A 24,169-nucleotide genomic window follows, 5' to 3' on the forward strand; every position below is an offset into this window, starting at 1 on the left:
GAATTTCCTCAGAAACTTTTCATTTAAGATAAAAAAAACAGAACTGTTTTTCATTTTGTCAAGTGCATCCAAAACACATTCTTTTATTAAACACGCAGTGGTGCCCAACCAAGGCCATTTCTGCCATGTCTGAGAATTCCTTATTTGTACCCAGCGCATTAATTTTTGACATCTATTCATCTTAGCCCTAGAACCCACACTTCGGTTTTTCCATTTGACATCATTTGTTAAAAAGAAGGGAGAAATGATCTGATACAGTAAAATATTTGCACAAACACAATACAGATATGAAATGCCATAATACAATTCTCACCTTGTAACTGATCCACAACATTCATGAGCTTAAATGGCTGGGCATCTGGCCAGCACAGGTTAACATGGCAGGCCTGAAGCTAGTGGTGGGAACTGTGGCATTCAGAGTACCCTAGTCAACAGTTCGGAGAAGGCAATGGCACCCCACTCCAGTACTCTTGCCTGGAAAATCCCATAGACAGAGGAGCCTGGTAGGCTGCAGGCCATGGGGTCGCTAAGGGTCGGACACGACTGAGCGACTTCACTTTCACTTTTCACTTTCATGCATTGGAGAAGGAAATGGCAACCCACTCCAGTGTTCTTGCCTGGAGAATCCCAGGGACGGGGGAGCCTGGTGGGCTGCCGTCTATGGGGTCACGCAGAGTCGGACACGACTGAAGCGACTTAGCCGCAGTAGCAGTCAACAGTTAACTGGCAAAGGTGGCTCACTGTGCCCTGACCATGCAAACGATAGTTTATGCTGAACAACTGCTTTCCTTCTGGGAGTCAGGAGAGGGTACCAATGTGACCAGCCCCCAGTAAAAAGCCTGGGAACTGAAGCTGTAACGGGGCTCCCTGGGCAGAAGCATGACCCTTGTGCTACTACACTGTCCCTGTTTGGGGAGCCATCTCGGGAAGGAGACCACAGGGAGCCAGGAGAGTTCCCTCCAGACTCTGTCTGGGGCTTTCCCCACCTGCCTGGCTGTGTGACCTCCCTGCATCACTGGAGCCAACCTTAGGGTTAACTACAACTACGTGCAGAGCCCAGCGGGACCCAGAGTAGATCTGGAAATGTGGGTAGTCTTGGGGACCTGGGCCCACATCCATCCTAGTTGTAAGGCTGTCAAGAGTTGAATTATGAACATCTAGAGCTGCCCGTGACCCTAAAACGGCAGACAGAGTGAAGTGGTAAGAACCTAAGGTGGGCACTCTGTGGATTCTGTGGCTCTATGGAGCGTCTGCACGGAGACAATGCACAGAATGAGTAAGATGGAGATTGGGCGCAGAGGCAGCCGGAAGGCTGGCTCCGGCAAGTGTGGGTTACGAATGCACAATGGAGAGCTGCTGAAACTTCAGGCCGGCAATGAACATGGACTGCTATGCCCAGATGCAGGCAAATAAAGCCAATCACATCCATAAATGAATTTCAAAATAGTTTCTTTTTTTTTCTTAAAAAAAAAAAAAGAGCAGTAATTCTTACCAAAACTATGAAGGAAAGCCTTTAAACCTTCTCAATTTTAAAGTTCAAAAAACCCCTCCATTTTCAGAAGACAGCTTTTCTCAAATTAAGCTCAAGAATCCCCTAAAACACACAGAGAACTGTTAAAGGAAATAAATAACCCAGGCAGGAAAAGAATACTCACTCGCTCTTTGGATCCCAACGTTTTGACGCTGATAACAGGCACACCTTTAGATTTATCCATCACCACTGTCCGCTCAGTTCCTCGGCTTCCTATAGGAAAAAAGGAATCACGTAAGAAGGGACACCTCCTATTGAGAGAAAAGTACTCAACTTCAAGGAAAACAAATGTAGCTTGTGTTGCTCATTAACCACACCAGCCAGGAACAGAAGCCAGAATGCAACCTCTCACATCCACTGGTCAGCTACCTGACTTTGTGGCTCGAGAGCGCTCTGAAGAGCCAGGTTTCTGATCATCCTGGTCTTCACTCTTCTCTCCACTCCCGTCTTCACCCTTTTTAGCATCATCTTTTCTGTCAGCCTTCTCTTCCCTCTTGACGTTGGCAGATCTATAAATGGCGTGCAGATACAGATATGTGTGAGATGAAACACTGAGGGAACAACCCAGCGAAGACTCCTGCAATGAGCACCGAGTGAGGACGCGGGTGCCTTGGAGGCATCCACAGGATGGAGAACACGCAGCCTAGGAGAGGAACTCGAGACACCTCTGAGGACTGACGGGGAAAATCCTCCAGCAAGTGCACAGAAGGTAAGGGGGCGAAAGCCTCACAGCCTTTCCACCAGTGGAAAAGAAAGAAACGAGACATCAAGAGAAAGGTCATCTCAGCCATAATCCCCTTGAGAAGACTCATACCTGTCAGTATTGCTAGATTTTTCTTTTTTCCCCTCCCCTTCTCTTCTCTCAGAGGTTTTCTTCCCAGCAGGTTCATTTTTCGCCTAAAAAAAAGAGAATCAGGTAGAAGTACTACCTTATTTCCTAACGTGGTCAGATCTCAGGAGGAAAATGGCCCCTTACTTTTTCCACTGAGATCATCTTTCCATGGAGCTCTGTTTTGTGCAGGTGGTTGATGCATTTTGTGGCCTCTTCTGCCGTGGACATGGTAACAAAGCCGTAGCAGCGAGCTCCAGGACTCCGGGCATTGGTCACAACTTTGGCGCCCACCACCTTGAAGGAAAACACACATGTACATCTCAGACACGAAGCCCCCACCCAGACCCCTATACTGTGGTTCATGCCACTTCCCAGAGATGCCAAGAACAGGTGGATGACAAGTGGTAGGTAAAGGCTGTGGAGGGCAGTGCTATAGCCTGGCTGCTTCTGTTCCACCATGGCTGTTTCTCTAGAGGACTAGGATGACAGTGAGGTGGAGAGAGGTGAGTGAAGCTGAAGGCAGTGTCCTGCCAAAATTCCATTAATACTATGTAAACCTTGAAGGGAAATGTTTCTAAATATGTAGTCAGCCAGGTGGACAGTGAAGTAAGACGACACATCTACAGAAGGAGAGGGACATAGGACAGGTTTACAAAGAATACTCTGGAATGCAAAGCCCACCCTATTACTCACAAAATGAAATTCAAGGAGATGTTTCAGGTGCTACAGATACATCCTCACATGCTAGATGGTAGTTAACTGGCCCGACAACAGCAGCAGACTGAGGCTAGGGACTCCCATTTATGACATAAGGCCCATGGCTCAGAAGTCCCAGGGTGTCAAGGGCCATGGCTGGTATTCCTCTTTATTCTGCCACATGAAATCTGAGCCCCAAAATAAGGATTCCCAGGAGTACGGCCTCTATTCAATCCACATTAAGCCTGTACCCAAGACACAGCAGGCTCCAGACGGACATTTCCCTGCAGAGAGCAGACATCTGCTCTGAGGGCCACTGCAGAATCAAGAGAAGGGTCCCACTCCGTAATGCAGATGTCCAGGGAGTTCTGAGTTACTGTGAGGAACATGTCAAGCTTTGTTTTACTTGTTAGTTCCTGAACATCAACAGCCAAGATCAAAGATGTTGGTTTTCTCCGTTATCATTTCTGAATCTTAACTGTGAATGAGGGCCTGTGCTAAATCTTACTTGGCAAAGCAGACTGAAGACAAGGAGGCGTGGGCATGGAAGCTTATCTGGAGGTGAGTCCAGGAAGCACTGGGAGGAAGGGGCTGGGGGAGAAAGGAAGAAGAGGCAGCACTCAATGTGTATGTGTGGGGGCCCCACCTGGGCATCGTGTCCACCTTTTCTGGGCTGAGGAGGGAGAGAGGGAGACAGGCAGGTGTGGCAGAGGTGGCTAGAGTTATTCAGTAGCCTAGGGGTGAAAACAGGGAGCAGAGGCGGGGTTCCCACAGCTCTGTGAGCCCCAAGTGTAGAGACAAGACTCACATGGGACTGGCAACATGCCCTAGGCACACCACTCTGTGTTGCAGAGCTGAGGCCTATAGCTGCTCACAGGGATCTAGTTCAAAGATCTTTCGTTCATAACTCTTATCTACAGCTTCTCTAGTCGCTATGACTCACAACAATGGGACGCCTTGTCCTCCCCACGCAACAGCAATCCCTCGATAGGTTTAAACCCACAGAAATGGACTCATTAAGTTATGAAATGATAGGGTGGATTGGAGCCAGGGAAGCATGAGAAATAGAAAATGGATGTGGGCTCTGGAACACCCGCTAGCCTCACATCTCAGTGGGGGCGGACCGGCCACAGGCCGGCACACCTGCAAGTTCAAAGGACCACACGGTGTCAAAGTCCTCATTGCAGGGGACAATGATCTACACGTAGAGGCCATATTACATGAGCTCACAAGTCTCCTCCTCTGGTCTTACCTTCCCGTATTTGCTGAAAAGATTCTTCAAATCTGTAGCTCTGGTGGTAGAAGAAAGTCCACTAACCCAGAAATTCCTTCCACAACTGCTACGACCTATTTCAAAAGAAAGTTCCGGTCAAAAACAAGATACAGACAAGATCCTGAGTCTTAAACATCTTCGAGTCATTCCAAACCAGACACTCTCCCTACTTGCTCTAGAGGCCAGCAGTACAGAGAAGGCTGGGGCTGGAGGCCGGCCTGCTGTCCTGACATGAGTTCTGGAGCTGCCCACGAGGTGGACAGAACCGATGGCAATGTCCCTTACTACGACTGGTCAGGACACATTGGCCCCGTGGCTGTGGTAGCCATCAGCTACCAGATGGCATCACCCATCCCAGTGAGGTGACTTTGGAACATAAGACAGGAGCTGTCACTGTGGAGCCTGAGATACAACCTCTCCCCAATTTCTGGCCTTCTTTGAACACCGATTAAGGATGAGTATGGAGCAGCCAGCAAAACTACTTCTCAATTAGCAAATTAATAAAGGGCTTTGGTGTTGATAAATCCACCATACCAGGGACCCACCAAACCCCAGTATCTGAAAACTCGAAGCATTTTCTCCATCTGCATGTGTCAATGTGTCCAAGAAGTTCACAAATCAGAGGGAAAGTCAGGATAGGGGCGCTCGAAGGACTCTGGCAAAATCAAGTGTCCAAGTCAAATCGAAGTGACAATTCCGCCCTGCAACCCAGAACCCGCAGAGTGAGGAAGCAGGTGGCCAGAATGGAGAAAGGCTTCGAGACAGGCTCACAGGCCTATGAGGTATAAATGGGTGTGTGATGGGCTAGAGCCAACTAGAACCATCGCTCCCGGGGGTGTCACCCTGCTGACTTACCCTTCTCCTCTTTGGAAAGCTTTTTTGTATCCGAGTCATCTTCGACAGAACTAGAGACAAAAGACAATGTCACTCCAGAAGGAAGAAGCAGAGAGGAAACTAACTCAAAATTATAAAATATGTGCTGAGGTTGCATACCTACCCGAAATTTAGCTCTGAAAAAAATGACACCCCTACAAACGTGTATTGGAAATCTGACCTAACCATAAGATTTCAGACCCACAGGAGTTAATTAATTCTGCTGGGCTAAAGATAATTAGGAAGAATTAAAGAAAACAACCATGATAGGTTGAGAAAAGAAAAAAGATTATGTAATCAGCTTAAAATAAACAAAGAGAAATCAAACATTCTTTAGAGGTAAACTACAATTGCATCAGTCTGGCTGGCCAATTGCAGAAAAACAGCTCATGTGTGTCATTAAACGACCAATGAAAAGGAGATAGCGTCTGGTCTAAAACTGAGAAAAAACAAACCTCATTTTCTGATCAGCGCCCTCACTGGCTGAGGACTCTTTAGGAGCCGGAGGGACTTCATTACAAGCTTCAAAAGCAAACTTCTTCACGTCTTCTTTGCTATCCCCGGGGTCCGGGCTTGAGGCTTCCGGGGGCGCTTCCGCGGCCTCCTCGCTACAGGCTTCCGTGTGCTCTGAGGCTTTACTACTCTGCTCAATTGGCTTCTCTAGCCCTACAGGCTCACAGTCCGTCCTCTCGTCATCGCCTGTCTGCTCCACGGGCTCCCTTTTCACTACCGCTAACAGGCTGTCTGCCTTGCTCGACTGAGCGTGTGCTGTTGACTCGTTGGCCAAATCTAAATCACCCTCCTCCGGATGGGCGCTGTCAAAAAGGTCCTCTTCCTCCGCAAGTTTTCTGTCTGGCCCCACGCTACTTGTTTCCTGTGCAAATGGCTGCTCCAGCTCGGAACCTTCTTCTTTTACTGGCTCAGATTTACAAGTTTCCCCCAAAATGTCGAGTATTTTCTCATTTTCTACGGATTTAACAGGAATAGAATGGCACAAGGTTTAATTACCAGGGAAATAAAGCAATCACAAATGCGGAACTGGCACGGCGGCCACACTAACAAGAAGAGAACTTCTAGCTACACAGAGATTGGAAAACCCGCGGGTACACAAACTTAACACTGGTTACACTACCTGCACTCCGACCGACTGCTAGAGTAAGCCTCTATGCTACATGGAAGAGAAAAGCATCCCAGAGATTTATTTAACCCCCAACACCTTCTGGCTGATTCTTGACAGTCTTCATTCTGTCGGCGTGTATATATGACTCTTCCAAACTTAGCTTCCAAAGTCCAAGTTGCTTAACTCAATGTATCACCATTCACTGAACAGAGCTCAATTTCCAAATTTCTTTGAATTTCTTTTAACAGAACAGTCCGACATGAAAACCAGAATCTCTTCCATCGGTGCTCTGAGATATTTGTAGTCCAGAAAGTGAATAGTATTTGTTTGGAATTCTTATGAAGAAACTTTTTCTTCTTCTGGAATCCAGTTATGTCTCAATGCTTTAAAATGTTATCTCCCTACCACTGCCTGCTCTGCCTGAATTAAAAACCACAAAATTAACACACTGCCCAATATCACAAGATCTGTTTTGTGGGGTACAGAGGTATTGGCTTTTGAGAGGCATCCAAACTCTCTCTATATCTGTTTAAGTGCCGTGTTCACTTAAAAAGGCATGAGATAGTCTCATCTCACCAATATGCTTTACAAAATGAGAAATCAGCCACTTTCACAGATCTGGTGATATGGCTGGGTTTCCAATCTCTATGATCCTGGTATATTTTGGATCGTAAACCTTTAAAACAAGTATACTATAGTAAGATAACTTTAAAATTAAAGAATTCAAATAGAGAAGGTGGAAAACTAGAATGATTCCAAACCCCGTTGCTAAGTTTTTCATTTAACAGTACCTGGCTCCAAGGACGGCTCTTCAATTTCCTGCAACAAAAAACATAAATAAAATTGTGCCAGATGGACGAAACTTTTACACCCCAAAGTGTAACAACTAAGAAGAGAATTTTTAAAAACACAGACAAGGAACCTCACAAATGCAACAGGCAAAGGAACCTCACAAATGCAACAGGCGAAGGAACCTGTTTGTTCCAGGCAAGAGCCTGCAGGAGAGCTGGTGCTGCACTTCATCCACCTCGGCCCCAGGGGACTGTTTCCATGTTTACTGTTGTCCTGTGCTTTGCTGCATTTCCCAGCGCCTGGCAACATTATCACTTTTAATGGTGATGAACCCACCACATGGCTGTCTTTCTCAACTGTCTTACATGCCTGGATAACTGTGCTTTCAGTTTTATACTTTTATTGTCTAGCAGAATATCAGACACATTATACCAGATAGTCATTTTTTACTAATGCAGTATTAGTTTCCAAAAATTCCAAAGATCAAGGGAAAGAAGGCATGGGTGGCTTGACCCATGTTCTAACTGTGCGCAGTGGACTCACAATACACACTTGCCCACCTACCTGGTCAATCGAGCCCCTACAGTATCACATGTGCCTTCTTCCTTATCTTTTCCAATCAACAATCCAGCAAGCCAGATCTAATTCTTCAACATCCTTTAAGCCCTTCCCAGGAAGCCGTTGTCAAGTCACACCACTGTTACTCCTCACCAACATCAGTGCTTGGTTTTACTACCCCCATTCCCACCTCCTCCACAACAGGTTCATCTGTACCTCACCCCACATCAGGCTAAGTTCTACACATTTAGTGCAGGGACCATGTGCTCTCAGAGAGGCTGCCCAACCAAAGGAAGGGACTTTCAACGTGTGGTCACTGGCCCCTGCATTCCCTCTGCTCAAGGGACAACATTCTAGAATTCCAGCCAATTCCGATAAGCATTGTCTAGGTTCCAGGCAGAAATTTAAGCACTTTACATACACATATATTAACCAATCACCACACAGCCCTAGCAGGTTGGTTCTATTAGTATCATCCTTCTTTTCAAAGATTAGGAGTCAGGTACACTTTGGTTGACAAACTTGCTCAAGGATACACAGCAGAGCCAAGATTTGAGCAATGGCTGTGTGATTTGAGTCCATTTATCAGTCCAGGTCTCTACTCATCGTTCTGTTTACACACGGAGGATGGCAATCAACCTCTCTCCTCGTGCATCTGAGACAGCACAGGTGCTTAGTGTGTAAAGTTACAAGCACATGAATGGTTTGCACAGTCCACTGGGCAGTGACCTGCCATCCTGGGGAGCCCTTGGAAACGGGTCACTTTTATAACAGTTTTCACTTATTGGTAATCAAGTTTTTTTTTTTTTTTTCCCATTTCATGCTAGGAATGAAAGATTCTACACAGAAGGAAACAACCATTTTAGGCAGAACGATTCTCTCTTAACTTTCCCTTGACAAAAACATATACATTGTGGGGCTGTATGTACTGTCCTGACCAGACAATGTACACAGGACTGTTAAACCTGAGGAGACACTCAAGAAAATTAGCCTGCTCCTCCTTTCCTTTCTGAGTCAGCAACAGGCTTTGTCTCTGCAGCTGGAGAGACATCGATCCGAATGGTGAACCAAGTTTCACCAGGTTTTCTTGCATTTGTACTCTCCTGGAGGCTGGCTTGTGGCTCACTAATAAAACACCCGACCCCTGTCTGGCAGAGAGAAATGAAGGTCTTGTCTGAAAGGTGGTTTCCAATTAATCAGCATAAGTTAGATTATTAAAACAAGAAAAAACAAGGACTGGCATAAGCCATTTTTTCATTTCCTCAGAAACGTTCTGAAAATCAGATACTCAGGTTTATTTCAACAGTTTAAACCAATGTCGGCTGACAGAAAAAGTAAAAGTAAACTTAAGACTCATATTAATGCAAACTATACCTAAAACTCAGTCCACATCTTATTTGTTCTCATTTAACTTTTAACACAGATCGTAGTTTAACGTGTTTAATAGCCAAGATGCTACAGTCATCAGGAGAACTCTGTGTACTTTTTGAGGACAAACTTCCCAAAGGGAAAAATCAGAACCCCTGAGAACGCATCTTTCCCAGCTGTGATGTCAGTGCTGTGGTCACCACACCTCACCCTCCTTCACCCTTGTCCGAGCCCCATTCTTCTCTCCTGGGGAGGGGGTGCTGCCCTGGCTGTCTCATGTCTCATCTAGGAGTATTTTTGCTGCAGAGGAAGCCCTCCAGGACAGACCCCACGGTTTGACCTGTTACTGATCAAACTAACAAGAGCCTTAACTGTAGGGAAAGTCCCCAAAAGTCCCGAGTCTTAACTGTAGGGATCTTCAATGCTGGCGGGGGAGCCGTAACAATGAGCCCTTCTCAATAGGCACGTTCTATTCAGGAAAGTTGAAAGCAAAACTTCCTCTAGGAGGCCAAAAAAGTAAACAGACCTTGCAGTAACTTTTAGTTGGGACTCTATCAGAAGTGGATTCCAGAAACTGTAGTCTAACCTTTGATTTTAAAATTATTGAGCCATACAACAATTTACCTGTAATATAGTGAAGTCAGATGATGAAGTATCTAAATTGTTTATACTTTCTTTGTCCTCTACCTGTAAAATAAATGGAGAACAAAATTTACGATACCAGTAACAGAAATGCCTTCAAAGATGTCTCAGGGCTTCTATTTTTTAATCACCTTTTCTGTCTACCTGAGAAACATTCATCCTTTTGGAAATAACATAATCCACTGAATTAACGGCACTGAGAAAACGCAGTCTATGAGTTAAGTGTATGGAATCTGGAATTACCTTGGCCTTCATTCTTATTCTCATATGAGCTACTGCCTGGAGATATTTATTTACCTTTACCTTTTTACTCCCCTATTTTCCCAACTGAAAAAATGGGCATAAAAGCATCTATATATCTGTGGTTAACAGGATGAAAGGAACTAATGCCTAATGTCTGGCAGACAGAATTCAGTAAGTAATACTCACCATAATTGTATTGTGCCCTGGATTTCATCCTAACACAATAAAAGTGAAGGCTCTAAAAACAAGGTCATAGTATTACAAGACTGACTAGGGGAGTACCAATCTGAATGACTTTCAACCTGTTTTGGTATTTGAGGCATCACAGCTATTACATCACAGAGTAATCTCCTATAACAAGAAGGCTAGAACAGTGTCCCCATGATGCTTAATGCTGCTCTATTCAAATGGAGACAAGATACAATTATTCCTCACAAGACACCCTTTTTCAATGAAGCAAAGTGTGCCTTTCAGACTCATCTGTGATGTGAATCGATTAGCCAAACATTGTACTGAAATGGCATTAAAAGAACATAATTTCAAATATAGTTATTATCTGTTACGCTGTTTGAGGAATTTTTACATTTAGGGTATGTCCTAGAGACCCTGCTGAGGTACCTACAGCATGTTCTTGAAGCTGCTCTGAAAGCTCTTTCATCTCCCCCTCCACAAGCTCTCTACTGTCAGACAGGGACTCCTGGAGGTTTTCAGCATCATCATCTTCCACACAGTCTGCAACACTCCCGTTATCAATCTCTGCTTCATCCAATACACTGATATCCATCATGTCGATGTCCTGTAAGTTCTCCAAACTGGTCTCAACATCTTCCTGTGATAAAGAAAAATACAAGCATTAAATGACGGGCCCTGGTCCATGCACGGAGCTGATCACTGATGAGATTCACATACCTGTCCATCCCCAGAATTTTCTTCTAGCCCGTTATCTTCCACACCCTCTTCTTCTGGTTTGCGCCCTGTGAGATCAAAGATATGTATTTTTCAGAAGTGGCAACTTTCACTTTTATACACCCTGAGCGCTACAGAAAGACAATCTAAAACACCTGTGGGACTTTTCCGTTTAGGAACACAGTAATCCAGGAATAGTTAAATCCAATCTGGATAAGGGAGTTCCCTACTACCCCTAATAGAAGTGGTTCTGTTCTTATCAACTAGCTGTGGAAGTATGAGGCACTAGAAATGGATTCTTAATAAGGTGGAAGCAACCAGACCCTTTCCAGCCTGCTTGTCATGTTAAGTGGCTTTGGTTATGGGGAGAAGAGTATCTCATACAAATGTGCTGCTGTGGGGAATTCCCTGGAACTCCAGTCGTTAGCATTCTGTGTTTTACTGCAGATGTTTCAGGTTCAAAACTTGGTAGGTGAACTAAGATCCCACAAGCCTGGCACAGCAAAAACCAAACAAAACCCAAATTAACAACCACACAAACCAAAACAATCAATCAAACAAAAAAGATCATATGTGCTTTTTGGTTAAGGAATGTGGAACATGTTTACCCAGAGACAACCACATAAAAGGAAAACACAGAAAAGCAAAAAGAAAGTAAATGCCTTTCAGAATTTTACCATCTAATAGTTAGTCCTGGAGCTGTCATACAGTGGGGCATGGATACCCTTCCATACTGTGCTACGAACATACACATACTCTCCTTTTAAAAACTGTGCTGCCATTTTATAATCCTTTCACTTACTACCTTGTGAATAGCTTTCTATATTCTTTCATAGCATTATATGGTTTGTGTGAGTATGTGCACAGTTGTGTGAGACCCTGTGGACTGAGGCCACCAAGCCTATCTGTCTATGTGATCTTCAGGGAAGGATACTTGAGTGGGCTGCCATTTCCTACTTCAGGGTATCTTCCCAACTGAGACTGAACCTGCATCTCCTGCACTGGCAGGTGGATTCTTCTTTTTTTAAAAAATATTTATTAATTGACTGATGATTGCTTTACAATATTGGTTTGATTTCTATCATACATTAACATGAATTAACCATACATGTACATATGTTCCCTCCCGTCTAGGTCATTACAGAGCCTCAGTTTGAGTTCCCTGAGTCATACAGCAAATTGCCATTGGCCACCTATTTACATATTAGTGTATATGCTTCCATGCTACTCTCTCCCTTCATTCACTGTTTTCCTCTTCTCCCCGACCCTCTATGTCTGCGTCTATTGGCAAGTGGATTCTTTACCACTGAGCCACCTGGGAAGCACCATCATTTTTCTCCAAATTAAAGATGAATTTCTTAGGCTACTAGGTGTTTATCTAGTAAGACATCACTTTGCACATAAAGGTCCAACTAGTAAATCTATGGTTTTTCCAGTAGTCATGTACAGAACTGAGAGGTGCACCATAAAGCAGACTGAGGGCCGAAAAAATGATGCTTTCGAATTGTGGTGCTGGAGAAGACTCTTGAGATGTCCTTGGACTGCAAGGAGATCAAACCAGTCAATCCTAAAGGAAATCAACCCTGAATAATCATTGGAAGGATTGATGCTAAAGCTGAAGCTCCAATACCTTGGCCACCTGATGCAAAGAGCCAACTCACTGGAAAAGCTGGTAAAGATTGAGGGTAAAAGGGGAAAAGAGCGGCAGAGCATGAGATCGTTAGCTAGCATCACTGACTCACTGGACATGGATTTGAGCAAACTCTGGGAGATAGTGAAGCACAAGGAAGCCTGATTCGGTGCATTCTATGGGGTTGCAAAGAGTTGGGACGACTTAATGATTAACAACAATCACTTGTACCATAATTCAGACTTTAGAATTTTCTTATACCATGTGTTACTTGATTTTTCTATATTCTAACTTCACTTATGTTTTCAGAATTTTTTTTTTTCCCAGAAATATTTTAATTGCAAATAGCCTTGGTAGTTGGCTGGGAACCTCAGTATCCTATGGCAAAACATGCCTCGAGCTTCAAAAATGTCTTGAACTCAATCTAGTGGTCTTTATAAATATGCTAGGAAGATACCAGCAACATTTCCGCAGGCTCGTACCATTCTAGAATATACACACTGGCTTTTGCCCAATTCCATTGAGTTGTTAGTAGGAAAAATCTAAGTAGACTACCAAAAACTTGCCACCCTTTCTACTGTCTTTCTCCCTTTCACAAGAAAGGCAGCAGGTTTTCATCAGGCAGATCCAGATCTCACTATAAGCAGTACACCCAGGTACACTGCAGCCTGAATCCCTTCCAGGGGAGAATTCTCCCAGGTAAGAAATGCCCTAACAAGCAATGTCAAGAGAATGTGCAGTCCTAAGAACATTCAGTCTTCAATATGGAAAACACACCACCATCAGGATGCTTACCAACAATCACTATTTGGGGAAAGATACTCTACTTTCCCAAGATGAAAAACAATGTGTCTCAATGAATCCAAAATTAATGTGAATGAGAAATATCACTGTGGCAAAAACTAAAGCAACTGTTTTTGGTACATACTAAGAGAAAAGGTACCCCTCAAATTCTTCCTCCAAAGAGTAAAAAGGTCTCCCATATTCGCAATCTCCAAACCACAGGCCCACGGAGACTCGCAGTTCTTGTCTCCCTAACTTTCTCCCAGTCCCCTTGCTTGGGATTTCCATTTCTTCTCCCCATTAAGCTTCTACTTCAGGGAGAATGACCGACTCAACTGTTAAGACCCCTCCGCAGACTCCTGCTGGGAATTCCCCCAGGACCCAGTGTGGCTGGCTGCACGTGGGCAGGTATTTTAAAAAATTTGATTACACAAATACATTCACACAAGTACACTCATTAAAAAATTCTCACCACTTCACAGTAAATTTTAGCTTACCAATAGAAGATCCACCCTCATAAATACACGAAAAAGTTCTTTTTCATGTATTTCATGTAAAAAGTTATTTTCCCTTCTCCCCGTTGCACTTCTAAGAGGTAACCAATGTTGTCAGCTTGGTGGCCCTTGAAAACATCTTGTGGATTTACACACGTACCATTCAAATGGGAATGAACTTGTTATGTAAAGGAATCATACTGTATATATATTCCGTAACTTGCTTCTGTTAATAAAGGCCTTGGAAAATTGTCTTGCCCTATACGTTGACTCACCTCCATGGTTAGTTTCACAGTGGGGTCACCCCTGCCCCAAAAGCAGCTTTATTAATTTACCATCTCCAATCTAAGTACTCACTTCCTCACACCCTTGTCAATGTGGAATATTGAGAATTATGTACCTGTTTACCAGTGTAATTGGCAAAAATGATACTGTCATTATTTTTATTTGCTTTCATTCAAGGATTTTTCTTTTTTGTATATAGGCCTTGTTTGTTTTTTCTTTTATCTGTGACCTGTCTATTCATGAAAATGCAGTGAAAGTGTTAGTTGCTTAGTTGTGTCTGACTCTTGTGACCCTGTGGGCTGTAGCCTGCCAGGCTCCTCTGTCCATGGGATTTCCCAGGCAAGAATACTGGAGTGGGTTGTCATTTCCTTCTCCAGGGATCTTCCCAACCCAGGGAGTGAACCCAGGTCTCCTGCATTGCAGGCAGATTCATTACCATCTGAGCTACCAGGGAGGTCTCTTTTCTGAACTCAATTGGTTATTTTCTTATTAATTCGTAGGAATATTAATGCTTTCTGGATGTTTATATGCTGTAACATTTTCTCCCAATTTTATCTATTTATGGTATCTTTCATTAAGAAAATCTTAATATACTACCATTAAAATGAGAGCAAGAATGCAACAGTTATTCCATTTGAGTTATTCTTCTGTATTTCCTTTTTGATGAATATTAGAACAGACAAATCTCAAAGAGTCTTTTAGGTTACTTTGAGGGGAATTGAGAACCTTGTGCTATCAAGTCATCATATCTAGGAAAAGTTTCTCAAAATTAGTTATGTCACACTACTTAAATATTTCCTTGTAGCTTTACTTATTGAGAATACTGTATCTATTTTTAATGTCCTCTGGCATTACTGTGCTTAAGTCGTTGACTTGCAAATGATATTTCATTAGCACGTCAAACACAAAGCAGAACAATTAAAACCAGTTAGCAAGTTTTGCAAGTGCATTGTTCATATTAGCCATTTCCCTCCACATTTCTTTTTTTTTTTAAATAAATTTATTTATTTTAGTTGGGGGCTAATTACTTTACAATATTGTAGTAGTTTTTGCCATACATTGACATGAATCAGCCATGGGTCTACATGTGTTCCCCCTCCTGGACCCCCCACCCACCCCCCCCATCCCATCCCCCTGGGCCATCCCACTGCCCCGGCCCTGAGCATCCGTCCCATGCATCGAACATGGAATGGTGCTCTGCCTCACATATGACAATACACGTTTCAATGCTATTCTCCCAGAACGTCCCACCCTCACCTTCTCCCTCAGAGTCCATAAGACTGTTCTATGTATCTGTGTCTCTTATTCTGTCTCGCATATAGGGTTATCGCTACCATCTTTCAAATTCCATATATATGCATTAGTATACTGTATTGGTGTTTTTCTTTCTGGCTTACCCCTCCACATTTCTCAAGCTGTCATTGGCTCGTTTTGGATTGCTTCACTAGTATTTAATTTCATGAGGTACATGAAAGACTAAAGGACCTCAGAGACCCAGCAGTGGCCAAGAATTTGACACCTGCAGCAAAGAGGGCTTCCCTGGTAAAGAATTTGCCTGCAATGCAGAAGACCACAGTTCATTTCCTGGGTTGGGAAGATCCCCTGGAGAAGGGATAGGCTACCCACTCCAGTAGTCCTGGGGTTCCCTGGTGTCTCAGTGGGTAAAGAATCTGCCTGCAATGTGCGAGAGCTGGGTTCAAGCCCTGGGTTGGGACGATCCCCTGGAGGAAGGCATGGCAACCCACTCTCTTCTATGGGCTTCCCTGGTGGCTCAGATGGTGAAGAATCTGCCTGCAATGCAGGAGACCTGGGTTCCATTCCTGGGTTGGGAAAATCCCTGGAGAAGGGAACGGCCACCCAGTCCAGTATTCTGGCCTGGAGAATTCCATGGATGGAGGAGCCTGGCAGGCTCCAGTCCATGGGACCACAAAGAGCTGGACACGACTGAGCGACTTTCACTTGAGCAAAAATGAAGAAGGGTACCTGGAAGAGATGGCTGATTCCCAGTGCAGGGCAGAGAAAGCAAACAGACACTGGAACACCCTTTTGTGCCAGAAAATAAGTGTTCAAAGAGTGATGTGAACATGTTAATAAGATACCGGGGCCAGCTTGCAGGAGTCTCACAGGGAGAATCTGAACATCAAAATAAATAATAATCACAAAGGCTTATCACCTACTGAATAGGAATCTCTAAGTTCACATTGATAAGGGGGGAGAAGTGAAAGCTACTACCTCTTATGGCAGAAATCTAACTACTATAGATGGAATGACGAATTGAGAAGATCACCACTGAACAACTCAGAGGGTGAAAGATGGTATTTTTAAGTCTCAGAGTATCCTACCCATAGATAAAATTACAAACTTTCCTGTGGAGAAACCCAACCAATACCACCTCAAGTTACCTGCCCAAATTGCCAGGATGTGCCTCTAAGGAGGACACATAACAACAGAGAAAAACAACGCTTCCAGTGGTATTTCTGACAGAAGTGTGTGATTTGAACCTAATCATGAAGGGGAAAAAAAACCCCACCAGAAATACCCCCAATAAACCCAAACTGAAAAACAGGCTTCAAAATAAGTGGTCTGTGCTCTTCAGAAAATGGTAATGTCACAAATACAAACAAAGGCTTCAGGATTGTTGTAGATTAAATGAGACCAAAAAAGATGTGCCGTGACAACTGAAGGCAAAAGACCCTAGAATATTTTTTCTTCTGAGTTATGAAGAACATTACTGGAATAAATGATTAAATAAGCTCTAAGCTTAGATAACAGCATTATATCAATACTAATTTCTTGATTTTGGTAACTACGTAGTTATGTAATGTCCTTGCTTTTAGAAAATACTGTAGTATGTAGGGGGAAAGAGGCACATACTTGCAACTTACTCTGAAACAGTTCAGGGGAAAAGGAAAAAATATGTATTACCTCTGTTTTATCCTTTTCTTTCTCCCTCCTCCCCTCCCGCCCTCCCTCTCTCAAGAAAGAAAAGGATAAAACAAATGTATTAAAATGATAGCATTTCGGGAATCTGGGTGAGAATTTATGAAAATTTCTTGTATTTTTATCTTTTCTAAGCATGAAATTATGTCTCCCCAAAAAAAGATACACTGTACATTCATGTTTAAAGTTTTTGTGGATCTATGCTTTCATTTATTTTGGCTAAAGACACAGGAACGGAATAATTTGGGATGTATTAATATTTCAGTTGAATTTTTTTAACTTTTATGTGCCAATTTTTCTCCCAAAATAGTTGCATTATTTTATATACTCCACAGCAGTGTATGGGAAGTTTGTTTTTCTATATCTTTGCCATTTTAATAGTTGTTTTCTAGTATTTCTAATCATTTTCATTTCCTTTATAGCTAAACGTAAACAGTTTTTGATGTGGTCACTGGCCATTTATTTATATTCTCTTGTGAAGTATTTATTTAAAATTTTGCCAATTAATAAAATATATTTGACTGTTCAAAAACATGCTGACTTTGGTTTTCTAGTCAAATTACCTTAAATGATCTATTAAAGTACAGGTGTAAAACTAGTTTGGAAGTGTTCTAAGATTCTGATTAAAATCATCAGATTGCAAAGTATTTTGAGTTTGTTCAAACAGCACAAAAGAAGAAACTCTTATTTTCAGTAAAAATCTTAATACAATTTAATAAGGCAGCTGTAAAATAATTCAAGAGAACTTATAAAGTAGTCCTATTGAATATGAAAAAGTACTGTAAAACTTCAGAACAGAATGACTGCAAGCGTCTAAGAAACCAGACAGAAAAGTTTGCATTGGGAATTCCTGGCAGTCCAATGGTTAGGACTCTGTGAGCTCACTGCCTAGGGTCTGGGCTCAATCCCTGGTCAGAGAACTAAGATTCCACAAGCCACACAGTGCAGAAACCCACACCCAGTTTTTTGTTTTGAATGTGTCTACTTGCCGTGAAGTTTCAGAACAGGCAAAACTAATCATCTATGGTCAAAGTAACTATCCTCCGCGGCCCCCTCCTCTGGAGGGACAAGCAGGGATTATGACTGGGCAAGAGCACTAGGAATTTAGTAGAAATGTATCACACTGGGACTTCCCTGGTGGTCCAGTGGCTAAGACTCCACACTCCCAATGCAGGGGACTCAGGTTCGATCCCTGTTCAGGGAACTAGATCCTACATGCTGCAATGAGGACCTGGTACAGCCAAATAAATAAATAATAAATATTTTAAAATTCCCATTATTTTGATCCCTGTTTAACTTCACATCATATACAAAAATAAATTCCAAATGAACTCAAAATAAAACTATAAATACTACTCTGCAATGCAGTTTTTTTAAAGAAGTAATTTTAAAACAAAGGACTGCCTTTTAAAATACAACATAAAATCTAAAACCAAATAAAACAGGTTAACTGCATTGCCTGTATTAAAGATTAAAACTTGAAAGACAAAACATCACAAACTAGTTAAGTCAAAACAAACTACATAAGTCAAATGAAAGACTGGGAAAAAAAACCAAACAACATTTTACAGAGCGAGCACTCTCAAAAGACAAGCATAAAAATCAGCAAAGGGCATGAAAAGGCAATTGAGAAAATACAGATGGCCAATTATCAGAAATTGTCTTATCTGTGAAGAAATGTAAATGGACACTTAACCTGTGGAGAAATTCAGACAAATACAAGGAAAATAATATTTAGCATTAAGCAAGAATTTGAGAAAACAGGTACCTGACCGTGTTGCTAGTTATTAACCAGTAGAGCCTGTTGGAAAGCCACTTGCTAATAACTTATTTAAAAATAAATGTACATATCTTTTGACCCCAGAATTCTACTTCTCTCAGTTAACAAAAACATATTCCTTCAGCAGAGGTAACTCTGGCTCATGGACATGCTGAAAACCGGAACAAATAGCTTAGTGATAAAACTGAGGAGCTCAACTATAGTACGAAGGACAAATATACTCAGCTGTGAAAAGAATGAGGTCTTTTTATTTTCTGCATTATTGAAAATTTCCTTTACCTGCTAAGTGAAAAAAGTAAATTAAAGGATGTTGTGTGTACTATGGGTTTTTTTTTTTTAATGGAAAGACAAAACTACACTGGGTTTCTGGTTATATCTTTTTGCATTTGTTTTTAGGTAATGGTAGACACACAGAAAAGTCTGGGAAAATATGCCTACTTTTAATAATGGATTGTCTCCTTTACTTAATGCATATTTGTGTTCCTAAAAACTCTAACACAAGGATTTCTTTTTCTTAAAAGCAAAAACAAACAAACTCCACAGGGTATATCCTCTGTCCCCACACCCCCCAATAAATGTCTTTCTCTGTTGATTTTTCAGTACTCTGCCTTGGCAAAAACATCGACTTAGGCAAAGTCAAAATGCACAATGAACTGTGGACCACACAAGTGACGTCACTCCAAAGTGATGACACTGACTGCTATTCTCCCAGAGCTAATATACCACAGCATGGTCCATATTGGTGCCTGCCTCTCAGACATTTCACACCCAGGTCTTCACCACTGGCCAGATAAAAATATTTCATTTTGGGGCCTGAGCAATAAAACTTTCAATTACCTAGAGAACTTTCAGGATGGCCCAACTGCCCAGTTTTAGCTGATTTCTTAAACAGTAGTTGAATGTCACTGAATTCAATTAGGAATTCAATTTATTGAGTAAATACTACCACGAAGGAAGACACGGAAGAAGCAGATCCTGTCCTCAACAACCTAATTAGGACACAAGGCAGGATGATGTCAGTACTGAAACTCTGGCCAGGGCTGTGCAGAGGACCCAAGGAGAGAAGACTTGTTACTGGTGAGATCAGAAGTTGTCTCTTGATGAACTAGGACTCAAATGCAGACAGATGGGGAAGAGGAGTGGATGAAGTAAACCACGTGTTTGGGACCTGATTACAGGTGGATGTAATAGAGGAAAGTGGTGGGGGCAGAACCGGGAAGGGACCATCTGGGGCAATGGTGAGGGTCATTAATGCCATGTGGAATCCGGCTTTTATGCGATAGGCAGTTTTTGAAAGCAACATCTGTAAAAGTGACGACTCTGCTTTGGCCAGGCGGTATTTAAAAGGGAAACTATTTTCCACAAGTCAGACCAATAGGAGACTCAAGTAATCCTAAACACTCTCTACCTCAAGAAGGTTAAGACTCTGGATAAGCAACAGCTGCCGAGAAACCTACAGAAGAAAATAAGCAAAGGTGTCAGTACCTCTTCCATGCTGAGACTTCCCAAATCCCACGGAAACAAAAATACATTGGAGAGATCTTGAAAGAAAATGCACACCTTCATTCAAGGTCCATCAAAGATTCACAGGGCAGTCCACAGGCACATTAGCAGAGGAAGCCAGTTTGAAAGAAGTTCCTAACATCACCCTCCATACCTTTGCTGGATCTCTTTGATGTCTTCTTGTTTCCTTCAGAGGTAATTTCAATTTCATCAGGATTACCTCCCTCATCTTCAATTGCCTAAAGGGAAGGGAAAAGAAAAGTTCACCCAAAAAGGCAGCACACAGACCTGACTTTCACAGAAGCTTCAGGGGCTGATCTGGGAAGGGCCTCTCCCCACCTATTCATTCCTTTTTTCTGTTGCAGCAAGGGCCCCAGAGGTAGACTTGGCTGCCTGGTCTTAGGCAGGCTGACTTAACTGTTTCGAGTTTGTTTTTCACTCTGGTAGGAGGGACTAATTAAAGTTCTCACCCTGGAAAGCTGTCATGAAAATTCTTATTAGTCACCTAAAGCAAGCAAGCACTCACCAGACATTTGACTTATTTTTAATTTTAACATTATCACCACAATCTGACAGATCCTAATCCTGGGTCCAAAAGAACTCAAAAAGGGAGAGGCAAACTCGCTAATTACCTATGACGTCACTCAGCAATGTGTTATTAGACCCTCCCTGATCCCCTCTTGATTCCATGCCTCAATTAGCACCATCTGGACAGAATATGGGCTGTGCAATGGATGGGACACCGACTACCTCATCCCTCACGAATCACTGACTCCTAAGGTCTCTCTCTCAACCACTAGGGGACCTGCTTCATTGGACACAGAACGCTAAGGATTTTTGAGTGAGTGCCGCCTCCCATCCCAAGACCGTGTTGCTCAGTTAAGCAGCTCGCAGGCACGCTCAGCACCGTGCAGGCCACTAAGGAGGCACTCAGGAGGAAAAGAAACAAACAAATCCCCACTCCCACAAAGCAAACAAGCAAAAGAACATGTATTGAGCCTGAAAATGCCGATAGCCCTAGACACCAGGCCTCAGATTTTAACTTTCGGAAACCCTTTCTCTCCTGGATAGTCTTGGGAACCCATGTTCTATTTAAATCAGTTCTAAATGCTGTTTTGTTTGTAAGTAGTTTCAGAAGTCTCAAAGATTCTCAGGAGTATTCTAGCGTGGCAACGTCTAAGTTCAGAATGAGGTTTGGGGGCCCCACACCTAACCTGTACCAGGAACAAAGAAAATCTCTCTCTCTTCTCTGAAGCCAGAGCCAGAAGGAAGATTTGGAGTTATGCCCTGGCATGAAGGAGGGCTCAAACAGAAGGTGCCTTACCCTCTGCCTGGAGACAAGATTCTGGACGACCAGCAGCAGAAAACAACTACTTCAGAAAGTGGACCAGTCTGCCTCTCAGATGGTCTCTAGGTGTAGTGTTTACAGGGTCATCCCCAGGGGGATTGTATGCTATGAGTCATCCTTAAAGGCCTTGCCAAATTAGACTCTGTAGCCTCCACCTTTCCCTGTTTTGCTTTTCTACAAAAATAAATAAACCAGAAAAGGGACAAAACACTCTGTGACAGAAGTAAAAGAACTCTAGTTACTTCTACACTTCCTCGGAAAGAGTGGCAGATGAGTGTATACGCTGATGGTGTTTGTGTATTTTGAGCACATCCCTAAGAGAAGAGCAAGAATGGATGGATTATTCCTCTCAGAGACCCTAGTGGAAGATCATACCAGCCTCAACCACCAACCTGACAGGGAGGGTCAGTGCTCTATCAGCATCAAAGGCTTGCGGATTATTTGGGGGAATAATGGCTAAAGCCCTCCAATTTGGCTTTGTTGACAGGAGGCCCTGAAGCTAGTAACACGGATCACAGGTCCCTGGGTGCCAACCCTCCCCTCCTTGCATACTCTCCAGGTGAACAATTCAGTGGTGAACTGCCTGCCCTGTTGTCTTAGAGGGGAGTCAGTATCCATAGTGAAAGAAACACACACTCGAGTTACAAATGCCCCACTGACTCGGGGCATAATAACTCATCCCTCTCAAGCCTGAACTTCCTCAACTGGATAATAAGAAATTACCCTCACTTCCTCTAAACAGCAACTAATAAATAAAACCCCGATCCTCTGTTGTTTGTGAGGCAACAGAGGGTGGAATGAGTCACAAACTGCACTGCTTAGGGAAGTAAAGTGGGGGGAGGATAGGTGACAAGGCTCAGACATCACAGAGAAGTCCTGGGACAAGAGTTGAGAGACGGTAAAAGAAAGAATCCAACAGAATCAGACAGCACAGGGAAAGCGGAAGAGCACAAATTCTTAACTCCCTGCTTTTCAAAGGCATCCCTCAGAATCCCTCCCAGCAAGAAGGGGTCAGAACCCCCAGTTTGCAAATACCAAACAGTGGTACCTCCAGTTGTTACAAGAGTTTAGGGCTTTCCTCATAGCTCAGTTGGTAAATCATGTGCCTGCAACGCAGGAGTCCCAGGTTCCATTCCTGGGTCGGGAAGATCCCCTGGAGAAGGAAATGGCAACCCATTCCAGTATTCTTGCCTGGAGAATTCCATGGACAGAAGAGCCGGGTGGGCCCAGTCCATGGGATCGCAAGAGCCGGACACGACTTAGCAACTAAACCACCACCACCAAACAGTGGTACAGAGAGAAAACTCAATTGTGACAGCGATTGCCCCTCAAGCGTTCACATGTATCAGGCAGCACGCCAAGTACATTTTATGCTATCTTACTTAATCCGAACGCGAAAGAATTCTGTTCTTTTGGACACAAGGAGAAACAGGCCTAGAGGGAGTTAAAATGTCTTCCACGCTCCAGATCGAGTCACGGAGACTAGAAGAGGCCTTAGGTCCTAAAGTCTAACTGTAGGTTTCATTTCTGGTCTTTATTACAAACAGCACTTTCCCTGCCAGGCTGAGTCCCCGAGCCTGTACTGGCAAATCCCTAAGCCATTCCCCCTAACCCGGCTTCCAATACCCTTTTGACACGGTTACTTCGTAAACTAACCCCCTATTCTAGACTTCCAGGCCCTAACGGATCAAGCAGCATCTCTCTCCCGAGAGGAGACCCCGCATCCAGCACACGCTCAGAAAGTCGCCCGGCCTGGGTTCAAATCTCGACCTCCCTTCCCCTCCCCGGCCGAGTGACCTTGGCCGAGTCCCCTGACTCCCCAGGCGGAGCGAGGATTTCAGGTTCCGCGTCCACTCTCAGAGATCGGGATGAAAGCAGCCGAAGGAAGCCCTAAAAAACAGGGGCTGACGCGAATAACACAAGCCCTCGGCCGATGTCACCCGCCACCTCAAACTTCCCCCGTTCGCGTCGAGATTTTCTTGTTCTCGCCCCGATGCAGCGCTGGGCTTTGAATTTGGGCCCGCCGGGGCTCGGCGATCCCGCTCGGGCCTGAGAGAAGTGACGACAGGCCCGGGGCAGGCCGCAAACAGACCCCGAGGCCAGGAGGCCAGCCGAAGCGGCCGCCGGGGTCCCCCGACCCACCTCCCATCCACCCCCAGGGCCCCAGCTCTACCTTTCTAAGTCGTTCCATCAAAGCGCTCTTGTTGCCGCTCGAATCCAGGTTCCGTTTTTTCAGCTCCGCCCGCAGATCGATCACCCTAAGGTCGGTCAGGCGCCGCGTCCCGGTCTCCGACGAGGCGGAGCTCAGAGCCGCTGCGCCCGCCGTACCAGAATCGCCTAAGCCGGACAGAGACTCCGCCATTCCAAGAACCCTGGCTCCGCAGACTACTACACACAGAACCGGGCCGGGTTTACCTCGGCTTTCAGCACAAAATGGCGCCGCCTGCGAGGGAACCGCTCCGGCCGCCCCTGTGCGACTCGTCTCTGCGCAGGCGTATCCGGCGCGGGTTCGACGCTCCCGGCCGCGTCTGCCCATGCGTGCTGAGAGCCCTGGGCGGGACGTACGCCGGCG

At 44.0% G+C, this 24,169-nt stretch overlaps 1 protein-coding gene and 1 long non-coding RNA gene across 31 annotated transcripts in view; one reads left to right on the forward strand and one right to left on the reverse strand.

Annotated features, from left to right (window-relative positions):
* SAFB (scaffold attachment factor B) overlaps positions 1 to 24,169 on the reverse strand; it is a 60,004-nt gene that overhangs the window by 5,729 nt on the left and 30,106 nt on the right. For 18 of the 30 annotated variants that reach the window (XR_014056531.1, XR_014056530.1, XR_014056534.1 and 15 more), the window contains 12 exons: positions 20,404 to 20,488; positions 10,838 to 10,902; positions 10,547 to 10,757; positions 9,668 to 9,726; positions 7,117 to 7,144; positions 5,661 to 6,171; positions 5,188 to 5,237; positions 4,312 to 4,406; positions 2,508 to 2,657; positions 2,346 to 2,428; positions 1,901 to 2,040; positions 1,656 to 1,744 (listed from right to left, as the gene is read on the reverse strand). Coding sequence is in view for 22 of the 30 variants with exons in the window: in XM_081499504.1 (XP_081355630.1) it covers positions 1,656 to 1,744; positions 1,901 to 2,040; positions 2,346 to 2,428; positions 2,508 to 2,657; positions 4,312 to 4,406; positions 5,188 to 5,237; positions 5,661 to 6,171; positions 7,117 to 7,144; positions 9,668 to 9,726; positions 10,547 to 10,757; positions 10,838 to 10,902; positions 20,404 to 20,488 (1,566 nt within the window). In the remaining 8 variants the exon portion in view is untranslated. Of the gene's footprint in view, positions 1 to 1,655; positions 1,745 to 1,900; positions 2,041 to 2,339; positions 2,429 to 2,507; positions 2,658 to 4,311; positions 4,407 to 5,174; positions 5,260 to 5,660; positions 6,172 to 7,116; positions 7,145 to 9,657; positions 9,731 to 10,546; positions 10,758 to 10,837; positions 10,903 to 20,403; positions 20,489 to 23,770; positions 24,084 to 24,169 lie in introns of those variants that run through there. The other 12 variants (XR_014056529.1, XM_081499494.1, XM_081499490.1 and 9 more) reach the window with 6 other exon arrangements.
* LOC145509916 (uncharacterized) lies at positions 3,188 to 12,700 on the forward strand. The gene is made up of 2 exons (XR_014056552.1): positions 3,188 to 3,620; positions 12,271 to 12,700. It is a non-coding gene; the product is annotated as an uncharacterized LOC145509916 (long non-coding RNA).

Source organism: Giraffa tippelskirchi, chromosome 6, assembly GCF_054371585.1.
Source record: "Giraffa tippelskirchi isolate mGirTip1 chromosome 6, T2T-mGirTip1v1.2.pri, whole genome shotgun sequence".
Lineage (NCBI taxonomy): Eukaryota > Metazoa > Chordata > Mammalia > Artiodactyla > Giraffidae > Giraffa > Giraffa tippelskirchi.